The sequence below is a fragment of the Prorops nasuta genome, unplaced genomic scaffold (genome assembly GCF_024137725.1).
Source record: "Prorops nasuta isolate Cenicafe-Biocafe unplaced genomic scaffold, Cenicafe_Pnas_1.2 PNAS00010, whole genome shotgun sequence".
Taxonomy (NCBI): Eukaryota; Metazoa; Arthropoda; class Insecta; order Hymenoptera; family Bethylidae; genus Prorops; species Prorops nasuta.
The window spans coordinates 4,255,072-4,277,042 of record NW_027116807.1 but is presented as its reverse complement, the minus strand read 5'-3'; the positions used below and the strand labels follow the sequence as shown (position 1 = coordinate 4,277,042).

General features: G+C 32.3%; 4 protein-coding genes and 1 long non-coding RNA gene across 14 annotated transcripts in view; 2 read left to right on the top strand and 3 right to left on the bottom strand.

Moving 5' to 3' along the window:
* Positions 1–6,817, bottom strand: part of Tomosyn (syntaxin-binding protein tomosyn) — a 30,777-nt gene extending 23,960 nt beyond the window's left edge. For 6 of the 7 annotated variants that reach the window (XM_066732904.1, XM_066732905.1, XM_066732908.1 and 3 more), the window contains exons 1-5: positions 6,672–6,817; positions 3,626–3,723; positions 2,583–2,765; positions 2,349–2,483; positions 936–999 (exon numbers count right to left, since the gene is read on the bottom strand). In XM_066732904.1, coding sequence (XP_066589001.1) covers positions 936–999; positions 2,349–2,483; positions 2,583–2,765; positions 3,626–3,723; positions 6,672–6,791 — 600 coding nt within the window. In that variant the 5' untranslated portion in view covers positions 6,792–6,817. Of the gene's footprint in view, positions 1–935; positions 1,000–2,348; positions 2,484–2,582; positions 2,766–3,625; positions 3,724–6,671 lie in introns of those variants that run through there. The other variant, XM_066732909.1, reaches the window with a different exon arrangement.
* Positions 6,818–7,341: 524 nt separating this feature from the next.
* Dhx15 (DEAH-box helicase 15) lies at positions 7,342–14,701 on the top strand. The gene is made up of 10 exons (XM_066732915.1): positions 7,342–7,469; positions 7,860–8,024; positions 8,434–8,783; positions 8,882–9,576; positions 9,671–9,901; positions 10,056–10,275; positions 11,085–11,207; positions 11,296–11,486; positions 11,561–11,723; positions 14,142–14,701. Exons 2-10 carry the CDS (start codon positions 7,975–7,977, stop codon positions 14,267–14,269), a joined length of 2,151 nt encoding a protein of 716 aa, XP_066589012.1. The 5' UTR covers positions 7,342–7,469; positions 7,860–7,974; the 3' UTR covers positions 14,270–14,701.
* A 645-nt stretch (positions 14,702–15,346) lies between these two features.
* LOC136776960 (uncharacterized) lies at positions 15,347–15,983 on the bottom strand. Its single transcript, XR_010823196.1, has 3 exons — positions 15,859–15,983; positions 15,554–15,747; positions 15,347–15,472 (listed from the first exon to the last, which is right to left on the bottom strand). It is a non-coding gene; the product is annotated as an uncharacterized lncRNA (long non-coding RNA).
* Mlh1 (DNA mismatch repair ATPase Mlh1) lies at positions 15,395–19,382 on the top strand. Of its 3 annotated transcripts, none has more exons than XM_066732911.1 (9): positions 15,395–15,656; positions 15,734–15,797; positions 15,864–16,063; positions 16,143–16,371; positions 16,450–16,651; positions 16,717–17,761; positions 17,836–17,899; positions 18,600–18,798; positions 18,882–19,382. In XM_066732911.1, the coding sequence occupies exons 1-9, from the start codon at positions 15,544–15,546 to the stop codon at positions 19,172–19,174; spliced, it is 2,409 nt and encodes an 802-aa protein (XP_066589008.1). In that variant the 5' UTR covers positions 15,395–15,543; the 3' UTR covers positions 19,175–19,382. The 3 variants fall into 3 exon arrangements, with proteins under 3 accessions (XP_066589008.1, XP_066589010.1, XP_066589009.1); XM_066732912.1 differs by having other exon boundaries at positions 15,640–15,656; positions 15,883–16,063; XM_066732913.1 differs by lacking the exon at positions 18,882–19,382 and having other exon boundaries at positions 15,466–15,656; positions 18,219–18,611.
* A 136-nt stretch (positions 19,383–19,518) lies between these two features.
* On the bottom strand, positions 19,519–21,081 carry Roe1 (grpE protein homolog, mitochondrial Roe1). 2 transcript variants are annotated; one of them, XM_066732916.1, is made up of 4 exons: positions 20,880–21,081; positions 20,080–20,506; positions 19,921–20,004; positions 19,519–19,816 (listed from the first exon to the last, which is right to left on the bottom strand). In XM_066732916.1, the coding sequence occupies exons 1-4, from the start codon at positions 20,969–20,971 to the stop codon at positions 19,709–19,711; spliced, it is 711 nt and encodes a 236-aa protein (XP_066589013.1). In that variant the 5' UTR covers positions 20,972–21,081; the 3' UTR covers positions 19,519–19,708. The 2 variants fall into 2 exon arrangements, with proteins under 2 accessions (XP_066589013.1, XP_066589014.1); XM_066732917.1 differs by having other exon boundaries at positions 19,738–19,856.
* Positions 21,082–21,971: the final 890 nt, after the last annotated feature.

Genomic DNA, 21,971 nt, shown 5'->3' with positions numbered 1-21,971 from the left:
TTATATATTATATTTGTGTAAAAGATAAAAAGAAAATAGAGTAAAACAGAGGGAGAGGAGTAGAGGGTAAAGGAGACAAACATCGTGACGTAGACTATCGATTAATAACGTTATTTCTGTTTTCTTTAATCTATCTGTGTAAAAATCGCATTCGCATACAGACAATTTCGACAAGAAGGTGGTGCTAAAACTGTGATAAGATTCACGTGCAGAAAAATTACTCTCCAACTCTAATGTAATAATAAATCACACACCGAATCTCTATCGTAATATAGTAAATGATGATCGATTAGCTGCAAATAATCTTTGAAATGCGTGTACTTTGAATAAAATAACTAAGGACATTGGAGGATCCTGATGATGACTCGATTAATCGATAGGTTGAATAACGTACGAAAGCTGTAGGATAAATGATAGTTAATTGGAGATTTTTTTAGTGATATTTATCAATCAAGAAATGAACTATATAGTATCTTGTGAATGAAAATGTACTCTGTCGACAGATTTTCAACTATTTTCATAGTCGGAAACAGACATTTACCACGGATAATATGAAATGCACGCATGCATGCAAAAGGAAATGTAAGGAGATTGCAGACAAAGAATACAGAAAGGATAGAGGGGATAGTTTTTTGTGTATGTGTATGTGTGTGTGTGTGTGTGTGTGAGAGAGAGCGAGGGTGAGTGAGTGAATGAGAAAGAGGCAGATAAAATAATGAAAGAAACACACGAGTGGCTCCTTTATTTTATTTCTGAATCTAAACACAAAAGATAAGAAACTATATGAAAACATAAATAGCACTGTTTTCAAAAACACTGCCACTTGATGCTATAATGCAGTAGCCTCACAATGGTAAACGTTGGACAATATTAGACGTAATATTAAATGGCAAGGATGGAAAATGACGAAGAAACATACTCAAAAACACCCGTACCTTGCTCAAATCTAAAGGATTATCACTCAAGTGTACTACTGCACCAGGATGGGTCTTTCTAGATCTGAAAAATATATATATACATTTGTGTATATATACACGTTTAACAAATTAATCATTACCTAGTTCTGGAAATATCACGAGAACATTTTTAATTAAGCTTCGTATGGCTAATATTTCATTATCGATTTGGCATATATACGTATACTATATACACAATACATTATTTAGTCTGCATCTCGCCAGAACCAAGTCTTAAATATCCGTACGTGAAATTTTCCAATTTTAATTCAATAATACAGAGTGATATCAGTGACTCGGCTCTGGAAAGGCTATAAAAGTAATAGACCGACAAATCAAAATAATTAGGCAACTAATGGCTCTCGTCTAGTTAAAAACAACACATCTAATCCTGGAAATCTCTAATAAGTCCAAAACCAGTTTAACTCAATTATTCTAAGCCATGATGATTTACGCTACAGACTCTTCCATAGGTTTTCCGCTACAAATCATAGCAATATAAACTGCAATCACAACTTCCTCGTAGTATCGTACATTTAATGAAGAGATAAGCTGACGGTAACGAATCCACGATTATTACTTGGTTAACATAACCAGTAAAAGGAGAAACACTGATTGCTAGCTGTTTTTTTTTTTATGAGTAATCACCGCGCGTATATGCTTTTCAAAGATAATTTCTCTCTTATAACAATTATGTACAACACAATCTATTTCATTCTAGCGCATTACGGTAGTTTTACGTAAGTACCTTGGAATGTGGGTAATTATCACAAAAGAAAAAAAAAAGAAAACAAATTAGCTTGGAAAGTTGAGTATCAGCAAACACTTTATATAGCAATATAAGACAGGGCTACACTTTTTTTCTTGCCAAAAATATGCTGCAAAGAAATTCATTAAAATTCTTTACAAAGCAATACTAGTCATTCGTTCCTCCACGCAAACTATTATGCTGAAAAAAACTGGGATATGAGAGTAGTCTATCGTTATACGATGCAATCAGTGGTTTTGAGCGAATAAAAAAAAGAAGAATTAAACACCGGACATCGTTGAAAGCTTAAACCCTTTCCGCTTTTCCGACTGCAAAATATGCCTTTGCTTATGGAAGTGGAGCAATGCGGGGGTGTGCGCCCGGCGGATGAAACTAAAACGGCTTTAAAGTAGAGGATTACCCTTGAAATGCTTTTCTCTCCTTTTTTTTTTTTAATTTTTCACTCCACTATAATTCATCTCAAAGCCATGGCGGTTTAAACTTAAACTTGGCTATCTCTCAACCACGTACAAAAAAGATATCACGCTCTAAGCTTTAACGATTATTGTCTTGCTATTTCGCGACTTCGATAAAAGATTCATGAAATCGAGTCAAAGTAATGAATTGGTTCCTGCGATACTTACACTTCAATGGTCTTGTTCCAGTTTATTACATATCCTGATAAGACAAAAGTCTCGATGTGCAACACATGAATATTTCCACGCTCCGTGCCGACGTACAGCCATTTACTTTGCAGCGGTAAATGAATGCACGTGATCCTGCAAGAAGAATTTGCAAATATTAGACGAGTAATATTCATGCGAGTCAAAGTGTGGCTGTTGATATATCGAATAAAAAGTAAAGAGGAAAAAACTGACCTTTCCCTTTGAAACTTGAGGCTCTGCACCACTTGGGGTACTTTTTGCCGAAAGTTCCATAAATGGAGAGTATCGTCCGCCGTAGCGGAAACCAGTGCACCCTCATTGATTAAGAACTGCAGCTGCAATACAGCAGCGCAGCTTTCATGTTTCACGTGTGCATCTACCCCCGGTCTGCCTAGACTGTTTTTCCATTAAATTTGCTTAAGGAAAATGAAAGATCGATTGAAAATAATAACAACGATGGAGAATAGTGCAGGAAGACTCGGTATATATCTACGGTTGGTTCTGCATTCTGTCGTTTGATCTGTTTATCCAAGTGCGCAAGAAGCAGCCACTACACACGACGGGTCAATGGAAGCGTCCACGCGAGAAAACACATCCGACTGACATGCATCGAAAGTACATTGCTGTATACCAACTCCATATAGAGTGTTTACTTGGATCGACCCCAGAGTTTGGCCATAAAAATTCATTTATCTCCCCGGCTATAAGGGATTTCCACTTTTCCCCCTTATATCATTTTCCATCTAAATGAAAGAGACTTTTAGAAAGATGCTTTGCAAAAAATTGCTATCTCTATCTCTTATAATTACGGAGATAAAACTGAAGCTTTCCGTCTACTCTCTTGGCCGAAATAAACACCCTTTACGGTATAGTTTATATAGACTGTTCATCCAATGGCTCCTCTATATGTAAATAGGAACAAAAAGTATTAAAACATCAAGGGACTCGAATGAATTAACTCGAGCCTAATTTGAAACGACAGAGTTGCTTCCCGTTTGTTGCAATAAAAGCGAAAAAGAGAGAAAGAGAGAGAAAAGTAGTGAAAAGTAGTGAAAAAAGGCAGTCCCGGTGATAAGAGAGCGTCATTGTTAAAAGGGAAATTAAACTCGCGTCGGTTCAGCAATAGCAATTGTTAAAGCGATGGCTAAATGGAAGAGAGGTAGGAGGGAGAGGGTAAAAGAGGAAGCAGCAATATATACATATACGTATATATATATATATATATATATATATATATATATAATATCGAAGGATACATCCTGAGCGATCCTGACTTGGTGCCAATGGCGAGGAGCCTTTGAACTGGGTCGAACGCTAAGGCAGTTGGCTGATGTGGAAAGCCGTGTCTGAAAGTCTGCAACAAAAAACCTGTTTGTTTCACACCAATATCGTCAACGTAAATATAGACTCTGCCAACTTTAACATAAACCCATTACTTTCATTGTTCGCCGTGTAACCTTTGTTTGTGTATACATATGCAACTAGTCGTTACCCATCAATAATTCTATGAGCCTATTTGTTTCTTTCTTCCCTATAGCGTATTATATACGTATGCAATTGTTGATAGGTGAGAGGGGGGGGGGGGTAAATCAGTCATATTTAATTTATTTTTATTCCAATAAGAGTCGGTCCCCAGGAATAATATATTATTTCTTACTCTTTCGTTCCTCTCTGATTGAGAGAAAAAAAAATAACAATATCAGCTCTGAACCAAATATATCTGCTAATTATAAACCATCGAAGCTTATCGAAGCTATGCTTCGATTAAATGCATTGTGTCATCGTGTTAAAATTAGGTCTCGTGCACCAGACGATAAATAAGTACTCTACCTATAAATTATAATAGAGCCACACAAGCCATTGTTCAAATATAATTCATACTGGGTATTTTTCAGTTTTGTTTTCAGTGTACATCTGTCACCATCTATATGTATGCAATCTTTCAAGCAGAAATGATCGTATAATTATTACCGGCTGCCCCGCCACTCCTCTATAATGTCCCAGCTTTTCTTAGAAAGCTCCTTTTGTTTTAAATATGCGGGCTAGCTTTATATTCATATATTTTCATCCTTTGTTCCTCAGTTTCAATTAATAATGTATAAATATTTTAAGCAATTAGTTTCGAAAGAATCAGCTAGCTCTGGGAGACATTAGAAAAATGATCACACGGAAAATCTCTGCTATGCAGTTGCTTCATTGAATTTAATTTTACGAAGAAGCACGTGTGTGTAAACTAGATATATATATATATATATATGACGTTGGCTTTTACTATTCGACACTACTGGATGATATGCGGCAATTGTTTAAGAATGTTTAGTCTCAATGGCAAATGTTGAATGTCGTGAATTTCGCGCAAATAGCAATTACAGTATTCTCGATACAATTAACAGGTTTATATATATATATATATATCTCTCCGAACTCGATACGTATTAAGGCAGAGTCGATCGAGAGGCGCTCACAAGAGTCTATCGGGACAATGGGAGAAATTCGACTGCAAGAGCAGGCTTTAAACTTCATTCGGTGTTTCGACAGATACGTCACAATCGATTTTGGTGCAGCACTCCTTGGTCATGAAAACTGCCCTCGTTCCATTTGAGCCGTTTGAGAAGTAGGTTAAAATACGACACACGATACCAAAGTTACAAGCGTATCCTATCTTGCCGTTCTATGACCACTACTGGATTATAAGAAATTTCGGCACACTTCAATCAAAGCCAAACCATGTTTTAAGCATGGTGCAAATCGTATCGTCGAGTCTATGAAATCTGTACGTAGGAAAACAAATGTTTTACATTAGCCGGTTGTACATCGATACATAATGTATAATAGCTTGTAATATTTATCATTTCCTGTCACTCAAAGTAAAATACTTATATACGAAGTTCGAAAAATATGTGCTTCAAGTATGCATTACCGAAGATGCCACTCAATTCGAAAAATGTGAAGCTTAAATATTATGAAAATAGTATACTTCGATGTGTTTTTGTAATTACTTTGTTAATCATATGTATAATTGTAGTATAGTAGATAAAGAAAATATTAATTATCCGCGTATTTATTCATAGAAGCAGGCGTTTATAAAAATGGATAATACTAATTTTTCATCTATATATTAATCAACATCTAATACTTTTCTTAGTATTTTAAAAGGATAATAAAATTATAAAAGATCACATACAAAATATTCTTGATTATATTGGATGTAATTCATTCTAGGATGTATATGCACGTATATCCTACGTTACACTGGCCAGTTGTTGTTTAATTCCAAACTTTAATCAAAAGCTTTTTACGACTCAAATTTATAACAAGACTCAAAACATTTTATAACAGTAGATTAATAAGATATTGAATTTTTTATTAGTAGTAAGTCTATTGGTGTCCATTGCAATGATGTCCGAACTGTGATACTTTTGCAGTCAAGAAATTTAATAAGAGGGGGAGGGGCTATATATTCCCCTACACATACACGAATCACAAACGCGTATTTAAATGGTACGTGAATGTGTTTTACACTGCATATAGGTCGATTTTGGGAGCACCGATCCGATGCAATAGTTTATTATTTGCCTATATACTTTTCATTGATTCAGTGAATAAAATGATAACTCGTAATTTAAATTGAAAAATAATTTGAATTTTTACAAATATAAATAACAAGGTCTCAAAAATATTGATAATAAAATTGAATTAAATGTCAATGGTAATAGTGAAAGAACATTTATTATATTATAGTACAGCTCGTTTAGAAAATTTCGTAATTAATAATTCAAATATATAACAAAAATTGTTTTTCTTTTTTTCAAATTTAAAACATATCTCACTGCTACTACATTATGTATACCAAGAAATTAAGAATTTTAACGTGATACGAGGATTCGTTTCACAGCTTGAAAATAGCAGTGATCAATTATGACAGTACCATTTTTTTCTCTCGCATAACCAACATTATAATATTAAATAGGTTGTTAATAGTTTTTTTTTTTATTGAAATGCAGAAAGATTGTACAACTTGATATAATCAAACGTTACAGCTTATCCGTTTTCGCAACAACAGACAGCACGTAAAATATTGATACCACAGGATTAAAAAACCAATGAAATATATTTTTTTGAAGATGTTACCATATGTACGAGGAAACGTGTGATCGAATTATAGAAGAAAATGTAAAGGCTTCGTGTATAAATGGGATAAATCATTTTTACGATAAAACTAACTTATTCCAGAGTATCCTGATTGTTCCGATCATGACAAATTTTAATAAGTAAAAAAAGTAATAGTATAGACGCGCTTACCTTTTTCACTTGAAAGTGTTCTGGTCTTAAATTTTCGATAATTTCTTGGTCAGGCTTAACTGGTTGAGTGACCGACGAACGAAATCCGTCAAGTACACCCTTAAACGTGAACTTCTTCATAGTGGTATCGGAGAAATATACACGAATGATCTCATGTGATGTTGTAGTACGAGACGAACGTACGACTTTCTATCTGTCTCCCCCCCCCCCCCTCTCTCTCTCTCACACTTTCTTTCTCTCTCTCCCTCTTTCTCTTTCTCTCTTCCCCTCTGTCTCCTCCCGATAAAATCGACAAAACCCAACAGAATCCCTCTTCTTTTCACTTTCATTCATGAATAACTGTAGATGACATTCTGGCAAATAAACGGCCAAGTGTCACCCAACTATAATAACATGATAACGAGGAACACTACATTTTGACAGAATATTGATGACGTCAACCTAAAACACTCCAAATGTTAATAGAGCAAGCGCAGTTTTATCCGAAACTGTCTATAAAACACTTAACAATTGTTTCTCCAATGCTGCGCTGTGAAAATTGTTTTCGTAGGTGACAGCAATGCAGTGTTGTTTAATCGTGCCAGATCAATAACTGGCAACAGGCTCATGTGGACTTTCGCACGACCGTGAACATGCTCTGTAGCCTCTGTAGTACGCGCAATCGCCAAAAATCTTCCTCAACAACTCAACCCAACGACGGCACATAATAAGTTTGTTCGGATTAGATGTATATGCATACTTTCTGCACTTTTTTTACAGTGTGGACCTATATGGAAAATGAAAAGCAATATACCAAAAGTAGGTCGAGTGACAAGTGTTCTAAATGTATTTAATAAAACAACTAAATCTTTAATATTACTGGGAAACCACATATAATAGTGGAATCCCACGAACTCAGCAAAGAAGAAGAAGAGTAACTCTGTCAACTTTTTGCGTATGGTTGAAATGACGTTAAATTTCTGGAGTTTCACAGTTTCACTGCTCTTTCAATGGTTGGCAATAGTGATTGAGTGAGAGGTCTTTAAGGAAAGTAACTAGTCCAAGGCAGTAGCGCAGCAGCACCATCTTGCGACACTTATGATGATTCAAACCACACACGTTCACCACCATAAAAAATTATATTACACTTTTTTGTGTTTTGCTTACCAGCACTTACTAGTTAAGGTTTACCAATTTGCCTGTCTATAGATTTTGCCGCCGTCATTTGTGACGATTTGTGACGCCTCTCTCTCTCTCGCGCGATTCGGTAGATAAATTTTAGTTTTACCTGCGGACTATTCCGGAGGGAGAAGCAAAAGACAAAATGTCGAAGCGTAGGATTGAAGTGGCTGATCCGTACGTCAAACGAAAAGCGTAAGCGAATCTTTCAAATAATTGGATTTTTAACAGAAAGCTAAGATATCAATTGCTTATATACATACTGCCATGTGCACTCTAACGATATTTTCTGTCTATTACCTCGTGATGATGCACGATGAGAATTATGTTTCTAAAGTAACTGAATTTAAGGGAATTGTAGTCATCAAAACAGACTATTTTAGATTACTTTATTTCTATAGAATGTCAAAAATCGGCTTATGCCAACGAGTATTTTCAATTATTAATACTTTAGTACCACAAAGTGGTTTTAGATCGATTTGTGTTGAAGCAAATCTGGTTATTGTTATATTTGTCACTACAGTGTTTTAACATGCGGATAGAAGAAAAATTATTGTATGATATTTTAAACAATAATAATACCTTTTTTTTTATTTTATTCCAGGGATGGTTCGGCAGCAAGCAATGCCCCAGTAACTGTTGCTGCTCCTACAAAGTCACAAGTAAATCCATATACTGGATTTCCTTATACACCTAGATATCATGAATTCTACAAAAAGAGAATAACACTGCCAGTTTTTGAATATCGTACTGACTTTATGAGATTATTGGCTGAGCATCAATGTATAGTACTTGTGGGAGAAACTGGTTCTGGTAAAACAACACAAATTCCACAATGGTGTGTCGAGTATTCTAGAAGTATGGGAGAAAAAGCTGTAGCATGCACCCAACCTAGAAGAGTAGCAGCTATGTCTGTAGCACAAAGAGTGTCTGAAGAGATGGATGTCCAATTAGGTAAGTTAAGTTGATTTTATTATGTTTAAACTAATTTATTTTTAATGTTGCTGTAGAGATACAATTTCACTGATTATTTGTTTTATTATTCTTAACAGGTCAGGAAGTAGGATATAGCATTCGTTTTGAAGACTGTAGTTCACCAAAAACATTGTTAAAATATATGACGGATGGTATGTTACTTCGGGAAGGTATGTCAGACCCAATGCTTGAAGCATACCAAGTTATATTACTGGATGAAGCTCACGAAAGGACATTGGCTACTGATCTTCTTATGGGTGTTTTGAAAGAAGTGATCAAGCAAAGGCAAGATTTAAAACTTGTGATCATGAGTGCTACGTTAGATGCAGGAAAGTTTCAACAATATTTCGACAATGCCCCCCTTATGAATGTACCTGGCAGAACTCATCCTGTTGAAATTTTTTATACGCAAGAACCAGAGAGGGATTATTTAGAAGCTGCTATTAGAACAGTGATTCAGATACATATGTGCGAAGAAGTGCCGGGGGATTTATTGCTTTTCCTGACTGGTCAAGAGGAAATTGAAGAGGCATGTAAGAGGATTAAGAGAGAAATGGATAACTTAGGACCAGAAGTAGGAGAACTTAAATGCATCCCTTTATATTCTACACTGCCCCCAAATCTTCAACAAAGAATTTTTGATCCTGCACCGCCAACTAAAGCAACTGGAGCAATAGGAAGAAAGGTTGTAGTTTCTACAAACATTGCAGAAACATCTTTGACTATAGATGGAGTAGTATTTGTAATTGACCCTGGTTTCGCTAAACAGAAGGTGAGGCTAAGCCACAAAACTTGTCTATAGAAATGCTTCAATAAAAATTTGTTTATTTTAATGATATATTTTTTTCTCTTTCTATGTTCTGTAGGTCTATAATCCACGTATAAGAGTAGAATCACTTCTTGTGTCTCCAATTAGTAAAGCATCTGCACAACAACGTGCAGGGAGAGCTGGTCGCACACGTCCTGGTAAATGCTTTAGGCTCTACACAGAAAAAGCATATAAAAATGAAATGCAAGAAAATACGTATCCAGAGATTTTACGCTCTAATCTTGGTAGCGTAGTACTTCAACTAAAAAAACTCGGAATCGATGATTTGGTATGAAACATTGTACTTAAAAGTATAGGGTGTGAAAGAATATCACTTTTTTGCTGTTTACAGTACACATTATGTCCTTTGCTTAAAACGTAAATAATATTTTTGGTCAGAGCTTAATTTAAGATTAAATATTTGTGTGTGTCTTCCTTCATAGGTTCATTTCGATTTTATGGATCCTCCTGCACCAGAAACTCTCATGAGAGCTCTTGAGCTTTTAAATTATTTAGCTGCACTCGATGATGATGGAAATTTAACAGATCTTGGAGCTGTGATGGCAGAATTTCCATTGGATCCTCAGTTGGCCAAAATGCTTATTGCATCCTGTAATCATAATTGCAGTAATGAAATTTTGAGCATAACTGCAATGCTTTCAGGTAAAATTTTTACACAAGAATGTCCAATTTAATAAGGTTAATTCTCTAATACAAAGTAAAAAGCACTTATAAATTGAAAACATGGTTTTTAGAAAAATTATACATTATTCCATAACGAATTATTTAACTTTCTTCTTGGGTATATCTTTTATCATTATAGATTTTAAGAGTAGTTCACTAAATTTTTTGCGTGACAAAACTAGATTTTAATGTTAACTACTATATGTATTATAACATCTTTCTAATAATATCTACATCTATACATCTCAAGAATCTTAAAGATTCGGGTATCGTCTTCTCAGCCTACTTTTGTTTCTCGTTTAGTGTTTATGAAATATATGTATAGATGTCATTAGTAATAGTGCAGCCTATATTCTTTCTTTAATGATATTGTATGGGCTAGTAAACACAAGGCCTGAAGCTCTTAAATGCTCATTATAATATAGTTGGTAGAAAATATACTAATATATTTAATATTATATTCAAACAAATTACACGCAAATATTTTTAAATTATTAAACTTTGCTGTTTGTTACTATGTAGCACGTGTTACTGAAAACTGATATCAGTACATCACCACTATGTAAAATTATCTAATATCTGTCTCAAGTCTATATTAAGTTGATATCAGAGAGCTGTGTTTACTTGTGTATTCTTAAATGATTCAAACCTAATACCAATTTTATAATTAATTAGCAATATTTGAACAGAAGAAAATTTGTACATTTTTGCCTTTTAAATTTATCATGATAGCTTCCTCATTCTTATAAGATAATTTGGTTTAATATTGATGATTGATGTTGTATTAGTCCCACAGTGTTTTGTGAGACCCAATGAATCAAAAAAAGCTGCTGATGATGCCAAAATGAGATTCGCACACGTCGATGGTGACCATTTAACTTTGTTAAATGTTTATCACGCTTTTAAACAAAGTATGTATAATATCACTGAATACTATATTGTTAGTAATTATTAATATTTTGCATTATTATAATTACATATAAATATATTCTTTGACAGGCTCGGAGGATCCTCAATGGTGTTACGATAATTACGTTAATTACCGTTCTTTGAAAAGCGGAGACAATGTTAGGCAACAATTAAGTAGGATAATGGAAAGGTTCAAGTTAAGACGTACATCTACAGATTTTACTTCAAAGGATTATTACATTAATATAAGAAAAGCTCTTGTAAATGGTTTCTTCATGCAGGTAAATAAAAGTGGGATAATTTTAAAACAAGCGTCATCTTATGTAACTCTAATTGGAATTATTTTTTGTTAAAGGTAGCACATTTGGAAAGAACTGGTCAGTATTTGACAATTAAGGATAATCAAATTGTCCAATTACATCCCAGTAGCTGCTTAGATCACAAGCCTGAGTGGGTAATTTACAATGAATTTGTGCTGACCACCAAGAATTATATCAGAACAGTAACGGATATAAAACGTAAGTTTCTCTTTTGATTTTATTGTCTCGTTTCAAATCAAAAGTGAGGTACTTAATCTTTTCACAATTAAAATACACACAAATAGCAGTTGAAATTATACTATATTCTATTATCGCAAAAGGGTTAAAATACTTCAGAATTGTAAATATATGTTGGAAAGGCCTGTGGGTGGGATCTAGGTCGGGATTGACACTCGAAATTTAAGCTAACCCTTACTTGATAAACTTCTGCAAAATGACGTATTTGAAACATTGGGGGGTGCTGGGGATCCCACTGAATTTTAAACGGCTGTCACAGAAACACGAATGGCTCTGGCTGGATGGTACCCGTTTTAGGTGTCTGCGGTATAGAGTCGAACCACTAGCAAATGGCACCACAGACCCGCTTTTTTTAGATTTAGATATTTAAAATTAAGGAAAGTTGGCTTGGGGTGCTTTGCACCCCAGTGTACCAAACAAGAGTTACAGTTCGCATTGAAGTCTGTAAAATATGTTGCATATATTATAGATTTTACTAGTCTTATGCTTTAACTGAAACTTGAGTTTCGACTATGGATCCCGGCCCTGAATCATACACAGCGAGGAGATGATTCATTGACTTTTCTATTATAATGTAGGCCTAAATCTCTAACAAAATTTAAACTTACCACGGTTTAAGATCAACTATCTCACTTTAACTTTTGATATAAGCTTAGCTCAATTTTCATCTTGAGTAATTGCTAAGCTGAAGTACGAGTTTAGTTCCGTTTATGGATTCGAGCCATGGTAAATTTACGAAGGATAACGAATGAAGTTAATTAAAAAATCGATGAATTCAAGAGTTTTCAGCTGATGCAGCCAGCACTCAGTAGTCTCAACCGCTAAGTAAAATACGCTTATAATTGTTCAATTTCAACTGATCAACTAATTATACCCATATATTACCTACCAGCTGAAGCCACTCAGTGTCGGCTGGATACACTCAATTCCTGACAGTGTATATTGTGAGAAATCGAATCATTATCTTTATGCTACAATATAGTGTATCGATTTTGCCTAGAAGGTACAGAGTGTGAATTTAGTTGAAATATTAACGAATCAATATCCCGAAGTGAACGATTAAGGACGCGTTTCACTAAGGGTCGTTATAACGAGTAAAGCTGACAAGCCTCATGTACAACTTAATAATTAATAATCTAGAAGCGCAAATTTCGATTGATAGTTTTTCAGATTTTTGTCCATTATTATAATTCATATAAGGCTCATTTGCTTTACAATTACAGCGCCTCTAAAGGCCTATAACGCTCAAAATATGTTATACACGTCACATAAACTGCTGTATTATGAGTCTTTTGGGTCTTAAATGGAACGCGCCCTAAGATAAGGCGTTTTTCACCCTATGACTATGTAGGGTGTTCCATTTGGAACTGAACAGTGCAATAATGATTAATAAAAAGATTTTTACACAATTTGTATATTTTCACTTAAAAAAAATTTAAGGGTTGGGGCGGCTAAACTTGCTGAATGAGAGAAAAAGAGAAGGCAGTGACTCAACGGTATATGTATATGCATTTGCCGTGGAGACACTACAGTGTCCTCTTGATAATATCCGTATGTAAACAGGTGCACAACCTAAACCCAAAATTGGGGAAGGAATAAGAAAGTGTATGTTTTGCATTTTATTGTAGATCATCCCGAGAGCTTAGGAAAATACTGTATAAATATATTATTTATTTAATTTTAGCACTTACGAGTTATATGATTTATTTAAAATTGTATAAAACCGTATTGTATTGATAAACTTTTATACGCGATAGTTATTCATACACGTACTTATTCATTTAGAAGTCTCGTATTTTTAATTGAAGTATTGTATAACTGCTTCGGTTGAATAATATATTTATACTGAGTTTTATACAACTCTTGAAATGCACTAAAATAATATTCCAAAATTTATTAAAAATTTTATTCAATAAAAATTAAAAGGCCACTTGTGTAATCCTTGAATTATATTTTTTAAGGTCAAATTAGTAGCATCCTGCGATGACCCTTTTGAGTATTACATTTTTAATTCATATGAAACTTTTGAAAGAGAGCATGGCTTAGAAGATATGACTGTTCACATTTAAATGGGATACCCTCTATATTCTATATACTTGATACAAATATAACTTTGACTTAACGGGGAGACATATAACGACATTACAGAGTGATTTCACTTGATGTCTTCGTTTTCATAGATAACGTTGTTTGAATATTTTGTACTTTTATACAGACGATATTTTTCTAAGGATTCGAAAGTCGTTGCCTAAAGTAAAATCGGTCTTCAAATAATATTGTTTTTTTTTTTTATAACTAAATTTTCCGGTGAGCCACTCTATGATGTCGGTATACGCTTTCCTATTAAATAACTTAACTAACATGAGTTTTAATTTTTAGCTGACTGGTTATTAAAGATTGCGCCACAATATTACGATCTACAGAACTTTCCACAGTGTGAGGCTAAGAGACAATTAGAAATTATACAAGCAAACTTGGATTCTAAAAAATATCAGGAAGGATTTTAAAATTTTAGAAGGATAAATCCAATATTTCTAGAAATTCTTGAGACGATTAAGGTGCTCGAAAAAGTTGCTTTTGTTATAAAAAGTGGAAGATAATGCTTTTTAATATTGAATCACGATAATCGCATATTTCATCAACATTGTAAATTAATTGAATCTATATAGTCATGACTTTAAGAAAAAACAACCATTTTCTTCAAGGTTTCCCTCTAACAGTAGGGAAAGACAAATTGAAAATATTGTTTATATGATAGCTTTGACAAAAATAGATTTAAATAATATTGAATTCAAAAAGCTGTGGAAATATTCATATAATAATAACCCATTTCTTTAAATTGTACAAGAATAATCAATTAAGAAACAACTGATGGATTAGCAATTGATTAATAAATGAATTATTTATGTAAAGTTAAATAAATTTAGAATCTAAGTAATTTTACCAGTAGAATTTGTTGCAGTATATGTTTACACACACACACACCTGAAATATAATATTAAATATTATGACTTAATGATTGAGTGGATATAGCAAAAAAAGATACAGCAATAAGTCAGCTGCATAATAGGAGAAATATTTTCACAAACATGCCCATCTCATACTAATGTAATCACAATTTATATTGTACTTTGGTTAAGAAAAGTTTTCGTATAATAGTAACTTTAAATGTTTTTTTTTTTCAGCTAATTGATCAGTCAGTATCTATAATGAGTAGTAGGAAAATTTCAAAAATAGTTTAATTTCCGTGAAATCCCGTATTGATATTACCATAGAAAAATTAATATTATAAAAAATATTATATTTCATTCTCTTTTAATAAAGCTGATAATTTTAACTTAAGGTATAAGGTTTTGATACTTATAACTGCTATTATGTTACAAAATTTTTAATCATAAGAAGGCAATAGCATATTTGTCACAAAACGCCTATTACTATACCTATCATAAATGGTATTAGAGATTATATTGTATTACTTCATTCCAATAAAATGCTGAAAATTTTTTAGTTTCAATTTTATTGTCGTATGAAATTGAACATTCCGAATAATACTCGATATAGTTGAATTGGAAAAGCATTGATTATTTAAAGCCAGTAAAGTATGTATCACCATCCTCATTTCTTCATTCAGTTTTGTTTCGACACTGAACGCACAAAGTCACAAACGCACTCAATACTACCTTATACTTCATGGACATGATGTTCCTCTCCTGAGAAAATAAACATTCCAAATTTTTAACAAAAGTTTTGTAGAACTCTTGAATGAGCAACGTTAATTAACATGAACGTACCTCCAAAAATAAAAAAATTAGATGAAGTAGTGGTGAATAGGATAGCGGCTGGCGAAGTGATTCAAAGACCAGCAAATGCATTAAAAGAGCTAATTGAAAATAGGTTAGATTAACTGGTTTATTCCATTTAAATATAATCCGTTTACCTCCTGTTTGACTTTTTATCAATTTAATTTTTAGTCTTGACGCCAAATCTACAAATATACAAATTACTATTCAAGATGGTGGGCTTAAATTATTACAGGTTAGTGTTGGTTAAATAATTTTATTAAATTTTCATCTTTAAGCATGATTTGTGCACAAACCTCAGATTCAAGATAATGGTACAGGCATACGAAAAGAAGACATGGAAATTGTTTGTGAAAGATTTACAACAAGTAAATTACAAAACTTTGAGGATCTAAAGTCAATTAATACATTTGGATTCCGTGGAGAAGCTCTTGCTAGTATAAGTCATGTTGCCCTTTTAACTATTACAACTAAAACTGCTGATGAAAAATGTGCTTATAAGTAAGTTCAAAATTTTCAATTGAGTCTCTCTTTTAAGTCCTAGGTTTAATCTGAAATAATCACTATTTTTATCTAATAGAGCAGCCTATATTGATAGTAAATTAAAGTCTTTACCCAAGCCTTGTGCTGGAAATCAAGGTACTACCATAACAATAGAAAATTTATTTTATAATGTAGCAACACGAAGAAAAGCATTATCAAGTTTCACAGAGGAATTCTCAAAGATAATGGAAGTAGTAACTAGATATGCAGTACATTACCCAGCAGTTGGTTTCACATTAAAAAAACATGGTGTAACAGCACCACAGGTAAGAAGTAATTTTTATTGATCTAGTCTTTAGATATTATAATAAAATACAAAAATAAAATATTCATTTCAAAAATAGGTCAGAACATTACATAATTCAACTAAATTAAATAATATAAGAATAATTTATGGTAATCCCATTGCTAGGGAGCTATTGGAAGTTGAGCTGGAAGATAAAAATTATAAATTTAAAATGCATGCACTGATTACAAATGCTAATTATACTGCCAAAAGAATGGTCTCAGTTTTATTCATTAATAATCGCTTGGTTGAATCTAATGGTAAGTTCAGTAATTTTTTTTTAATCCGATTTAAGAGTATTGTTTATGAAATTAAATTCTTTTAGCCATTAAAAAAATGTTGGAGGAATTGTATTCAATATATTTACCTAAAAGAATGTATCCTTGGTGCTATTTATCTCTTGATATTGACCCAGGCAATATTGATGTTAATGTCCATCCCACAAAACATGAGGTGAGATTTTTACATGAAGATTCTATCATTGAAAGAATCAAATATGCCTTGGATGAAAAGCTGTCAGGAAATAGTGCATCAAAGACATTTTACTTGCAAGCAAGACTTCCTAAAGTTGACATTACTAAAGACATTTTAAAAGAAGTTTTACCTGAATATGATAGGAAAAGTGTAGATAAAACTAAGAAAATTTATCAGACTGAAATTGTTAGAGCAAATTCATCCGACCAAAAGCTTGATAAATTTAATTTTACTGTCAGTAATACTTCTAAACAGAATGAGGAAGACAATGATTCTAATTGTATCAGTAAAGATATGTTTAATTCTACTCTTCACAATAAAATAGAAAACAAGGATGAATCTGAGATAGAAAAGTTGATAAACATAAATGTCATGCAAGTAGCCACTCCTGAAAAATCTAAAAATGTAGATGAACCATATGAAACCAGCTGCAGTAATCGTTGTGACAAAACTTCATCATCATCCATTATTTTAAATCCTAATTGTTCAGGTATAGAGAAAAATACAATGGATAATGACACTGCTTATACAAAAGACGACAGAATGGACAAAATATTTTATGCTAAAAATAATAGTGATATTGAATTGGAAGAAAATAATTGTAGTTTTAAAACTGATGGGTCACAGGTATCACCAACTAAAACAATTGATGTAGATCCTAACAAAATCAATGAAGATAAAATCACCACAGAATTCAAGTCATATTCAATAAATAATTTTAGAAGAGAGATAAAATTAACAAGTGTCTTAAAATTGCGTAAAGAAATAGAGGATAGTTATCATGAAGGCGTAAAAGAAATTTTATCAAATTTAATATTTATTGGATGCATTGATAAACGATCTGCATTAATCCAGAGTGGAGTTAATTTATATATTTGTAATACACAAACTCTAGCGTAAGATTCTTCTGAATATTTTTTGTATGTAAAGATTAACTTTCACATAGAAATATATATCTGATTCTTTACAGAGAGGAGCTTTTCTATGAAATCATGTTATATGATTTTGCAAATTTTGGTGTTATAAAATTTTCGGTAACTTAAACACTAAGTTTTAATATAAAATTATACAGTATTTCAGGTCGCCCGAATTAGTCAAATATCTCGAAAAATAAGGATTTTAAAAAAGAATTCATTATGAACGACTTTATAAAATTTTTAAGCGCCTACCTTGACTTATGATCGAATGATGTATTAAAGAGCATATAAAGGCGTCCTTGAGCTTTTTAAATGGAATAACATTTATTTTAATAAAAATTTTTATAATAGATTCTAAGGGCTTTTTAAAATATTGTATGAATTTTTCACTAAATCCAAGCATTAATAAGATGTACATTATTAAATGTGTCTATAGGTGTCTGCTTCCTGGAGTAATATGCGCGACTTCCCTCACAACAAAGTTTTCAAATTCAAGATCTCGAATAACGTTTGGGCTAAATGAAAACACATTCATACAGTGTTTTGAAGACTTCTTGAAATCAACTATTAAAATATGCAATGAAAATCATAGCGCGTTTAATTTAAAATATTCAAAATAACGTTAATTACCCATTAACACCCCATTAATGATTTATCAAAAATACCATTTGGTAAATAATTAAAAGTATTATATATATTTTCATATGATTCTTTCTTTTTTTTTTCAAAATACTTAATGTTTGAGATATTTGACATCATAGTTCATGGGCAATCTGAAACGTTATACTTTGTGAAAAGTCAAATGTTCTTTGTATAGGAGTCACTGCCTTTGTACGATATGGCTATGCTAGCATTGAATACTGAAGAAGCAGGTTGGACACCAGATGATGGAGACAAGAGTGATTTAGCCACAAGAGCAAAGGAATTACTTCTTGAGAAAGCTGATATGATGAAGGAATACTTTGCTATTGTTTTAGATAAGAGAGGAAATTTAAAATCTCTACCAATGTTGTTAGGTATATGAAAATCTGTGACTAAATTTTATCAATGTATCTTAAAATTGTTATCATAAATAACATAATCATTTTATTAATTTTAGATCAATACTTTCCTTATGAAGGTGGATTACCATTGTACTTGTTACGATTAGCCACTGAAGTTGATTGGACAACCGAACAACTATGTTTTCAAAATATTTGCCGAGAAACTGCTAAATATTACAGTGAAATGAATTTAATTCATAACAATCGCGACTGGAAATACGTAACAGAATATGTGTTGTACCCTGCAATTAAAGAAAGTCTTTTGCCACCAAGTCATTTTGCTCAAGATTCAACAGTATTACAAATAGCTAGCTTACCAGACCTCTATAAAGTATTTGAGCGCTGTTAGGGAAATTGATTTTAAATTATCTTTATCAACCTTTTCTAGTTTTGTATAATTTTTTATAATATATTAACAATAATAACATTAAAATATTGATCATTTGAAATTTAAAAAGTTTTCACTACAATCAATGACAAACCAATATGTTCAAAGACAAAATAAGCGCTTAAAACATTCTCACGTTAAAGAGAATTTATTTTGAATTTATCAAAACTCTAGCATTTATTTTTAAAGAACATAATTATTATAAAATAGCTTTGGTTAACAGATTAACCATGCCATGCTAACTCACTGGTTGGGAAATATCATTTCATTGAATTAGTTATAAATTTGTACAACACAATAACACATTTTACTGAAAATATACTTGAAATGTATCCTTTATTAAAAGCAGGATGTTCATGTATAGGTTTTAGAAATTCCTTTTGATAAGCAGTAAGTTGTGAATATTACGTCTTGTGATGAATAGTTGCTATCTCATTTAAATAAATTATGCAGGAATATGCATACATACAAGTATTGATTAGAAATTTTTTTAAATCAACCTTTAGCTACACCAACTAAGGCTGGCCTGACTATTCTTTCATGAAGTTTGTATCCAACTTTTGAAACAACAACTACTGTCCCTGGTTTTTTACCTTCAACCTCCTATAAATGTAAACAAAATTTGTACTAGAATTTTTTATACCTGCAGGAAATGGCCTTTTATTTTAAAATTTTAAAACAAAATTATGTGAAAAAGGGCTTTTTACCTGTTGAAATAGAGCTTCATGTTGATTTGGATCAAATTTCTCATCTAATGGGTTCAAAGAAATTAAGCCATGTTTTGTAAATACCTATTAAAAGATTAGTTTTTAATCTGATTAATATGTAGTTGAATAGATGTTAGAAAATATTTTTTTATTTGTCACCTTATGTAATTGAGCTTCTGTCATTATTAATCCTTCATAGAGGCTCTTTAAATGAGGATTTTTTTCTGTTATTTCATCTTTTGGCACACTTTCTGTTGCCTTCCCCAAAATATCTGCTACATCCAACAAATCTTTACAAAAAGATTGTATACCAAAAATCTTTGCATCTTCAATTTGTTTCATTAGTCTAACTCTAAGGTTCTCTCCATCTGCCAGTGCTCTCTTATATTTATTTTCTAGCTCATTATTATATTCTCTTAATTCTATTATATCTTTATTAAGGAGCTCTATTTCTGCTTTTAGTTTTGTTTCATTTGCTGTTTCTTTGCTTTTGGTACTTGACTCTCCTTGTGTCTTTTCTTCCTCTGAAGTAGCTGTACTATATTCGTTTATACATCTTGATAAAGGATAAGATAAAAGAGATGGCCTATAACATATTAAACAAAAAGAAATATGTTGGAGTACATTAAAATTTTATGCACTGTGAAGATCAATGATTGTTGTTCAGCTGTAACAATTAGTGAATTGCTAAAAAAAATTTATTAAAAAGAATAATGACAGAAATTTAAACCTTCATCTTTATCAGAATCAAATTTAAATGGTATATATATGCTACTATTATTAATAATATATAATCTTAGGTGTGACAGATTGAATAAATGTTAATATTTTATTGTATCAATAAATTCATTTATGCAGCATTAACTAAGAACTAACCTACATTAAGTAAGAAAACGTGTCTCTTACGAAAATGATGGATAATTATTTTCATTGTAAATAAAACATTTAAAACTATTTACCTATAAACCGTATTCTTGGTTAAATGATATATTAGATTATCCGTCGAAATACGCCTGAACCTTAGTAAACCTGGTATTGCTCGCGATGCCATATTTTCGAAATTATATATTTAAGAAAATTGAAGAAAAGTGAATGATGAAATCAAACCAATGTGCATAATTAATATATCAACCAATGAGATAATCATTTAAGTACGTTGCGTTCCGTTAAGGCTGTCATGCATTCTAAAAAGCGTTGCCAACTCTGCTATTTTAGGCTGCGTTCGTTTATGTACTGCCAGTACTGAAAACCTATATTTTACGTGACATACATTGTAGAATTTTAGTACTCGCAGTTAATAAACGAACGCAGCCTTAGTTACCTACACTGTCCTACATACAACTACGGTGTATACTGTGTAATGTGTATAGTAAGTGACTATGGGTTTAAATTAATTATGCTATAGTGCATGTGACATAAAATATATCATTCATAATCTTTTACATACATTTTACGTCACATATAATATAGCATAATTAACATAATCCGACAGGAAATTTTGGCCACTAAAGGGGTGGTTGTTCCGGTTCCAGCTATTGGCAAATGTCTGGATAAATTTATCCGTTTGGTAAAGCTTGAAATTGAATAGAATTTACTACAGTTTGTAAATTATAACAAGCAAATAAATTTTACCAATAGGTGGAAAAACCGGCCCTAAGGGCTATGGCACACAAAAAAACTTAAGCAAGACTTAACGGGATCCCTCACATGTACTTTACCGACAGTAAAAGTCAATAAACAATTAGTTTAATAAAATTCAAATGCGAAACAAATTGAACAATCGAGCGTTTGTTGGACAATGTGCCAGTCCTAACGAGTCAAACGAACTTAAAAACACTCAAATTAGTTGAAAAATAACGCTGTACCATTGTGCCGCGTTCTTGAAGAGAGGTTACTTTTGGTTATTTTCACTTCAAGAACGCAGGACAGTGGTAGTACAGCGTTATTCTTCATTCGATTTGAGTTTTTTTAAGCTCGATTGACTCGTTAGAATTGGCACCTTGTCATAAAGAAGCCCGTTTTTGCAATTTGCTTCGCATTTGACTTTTATT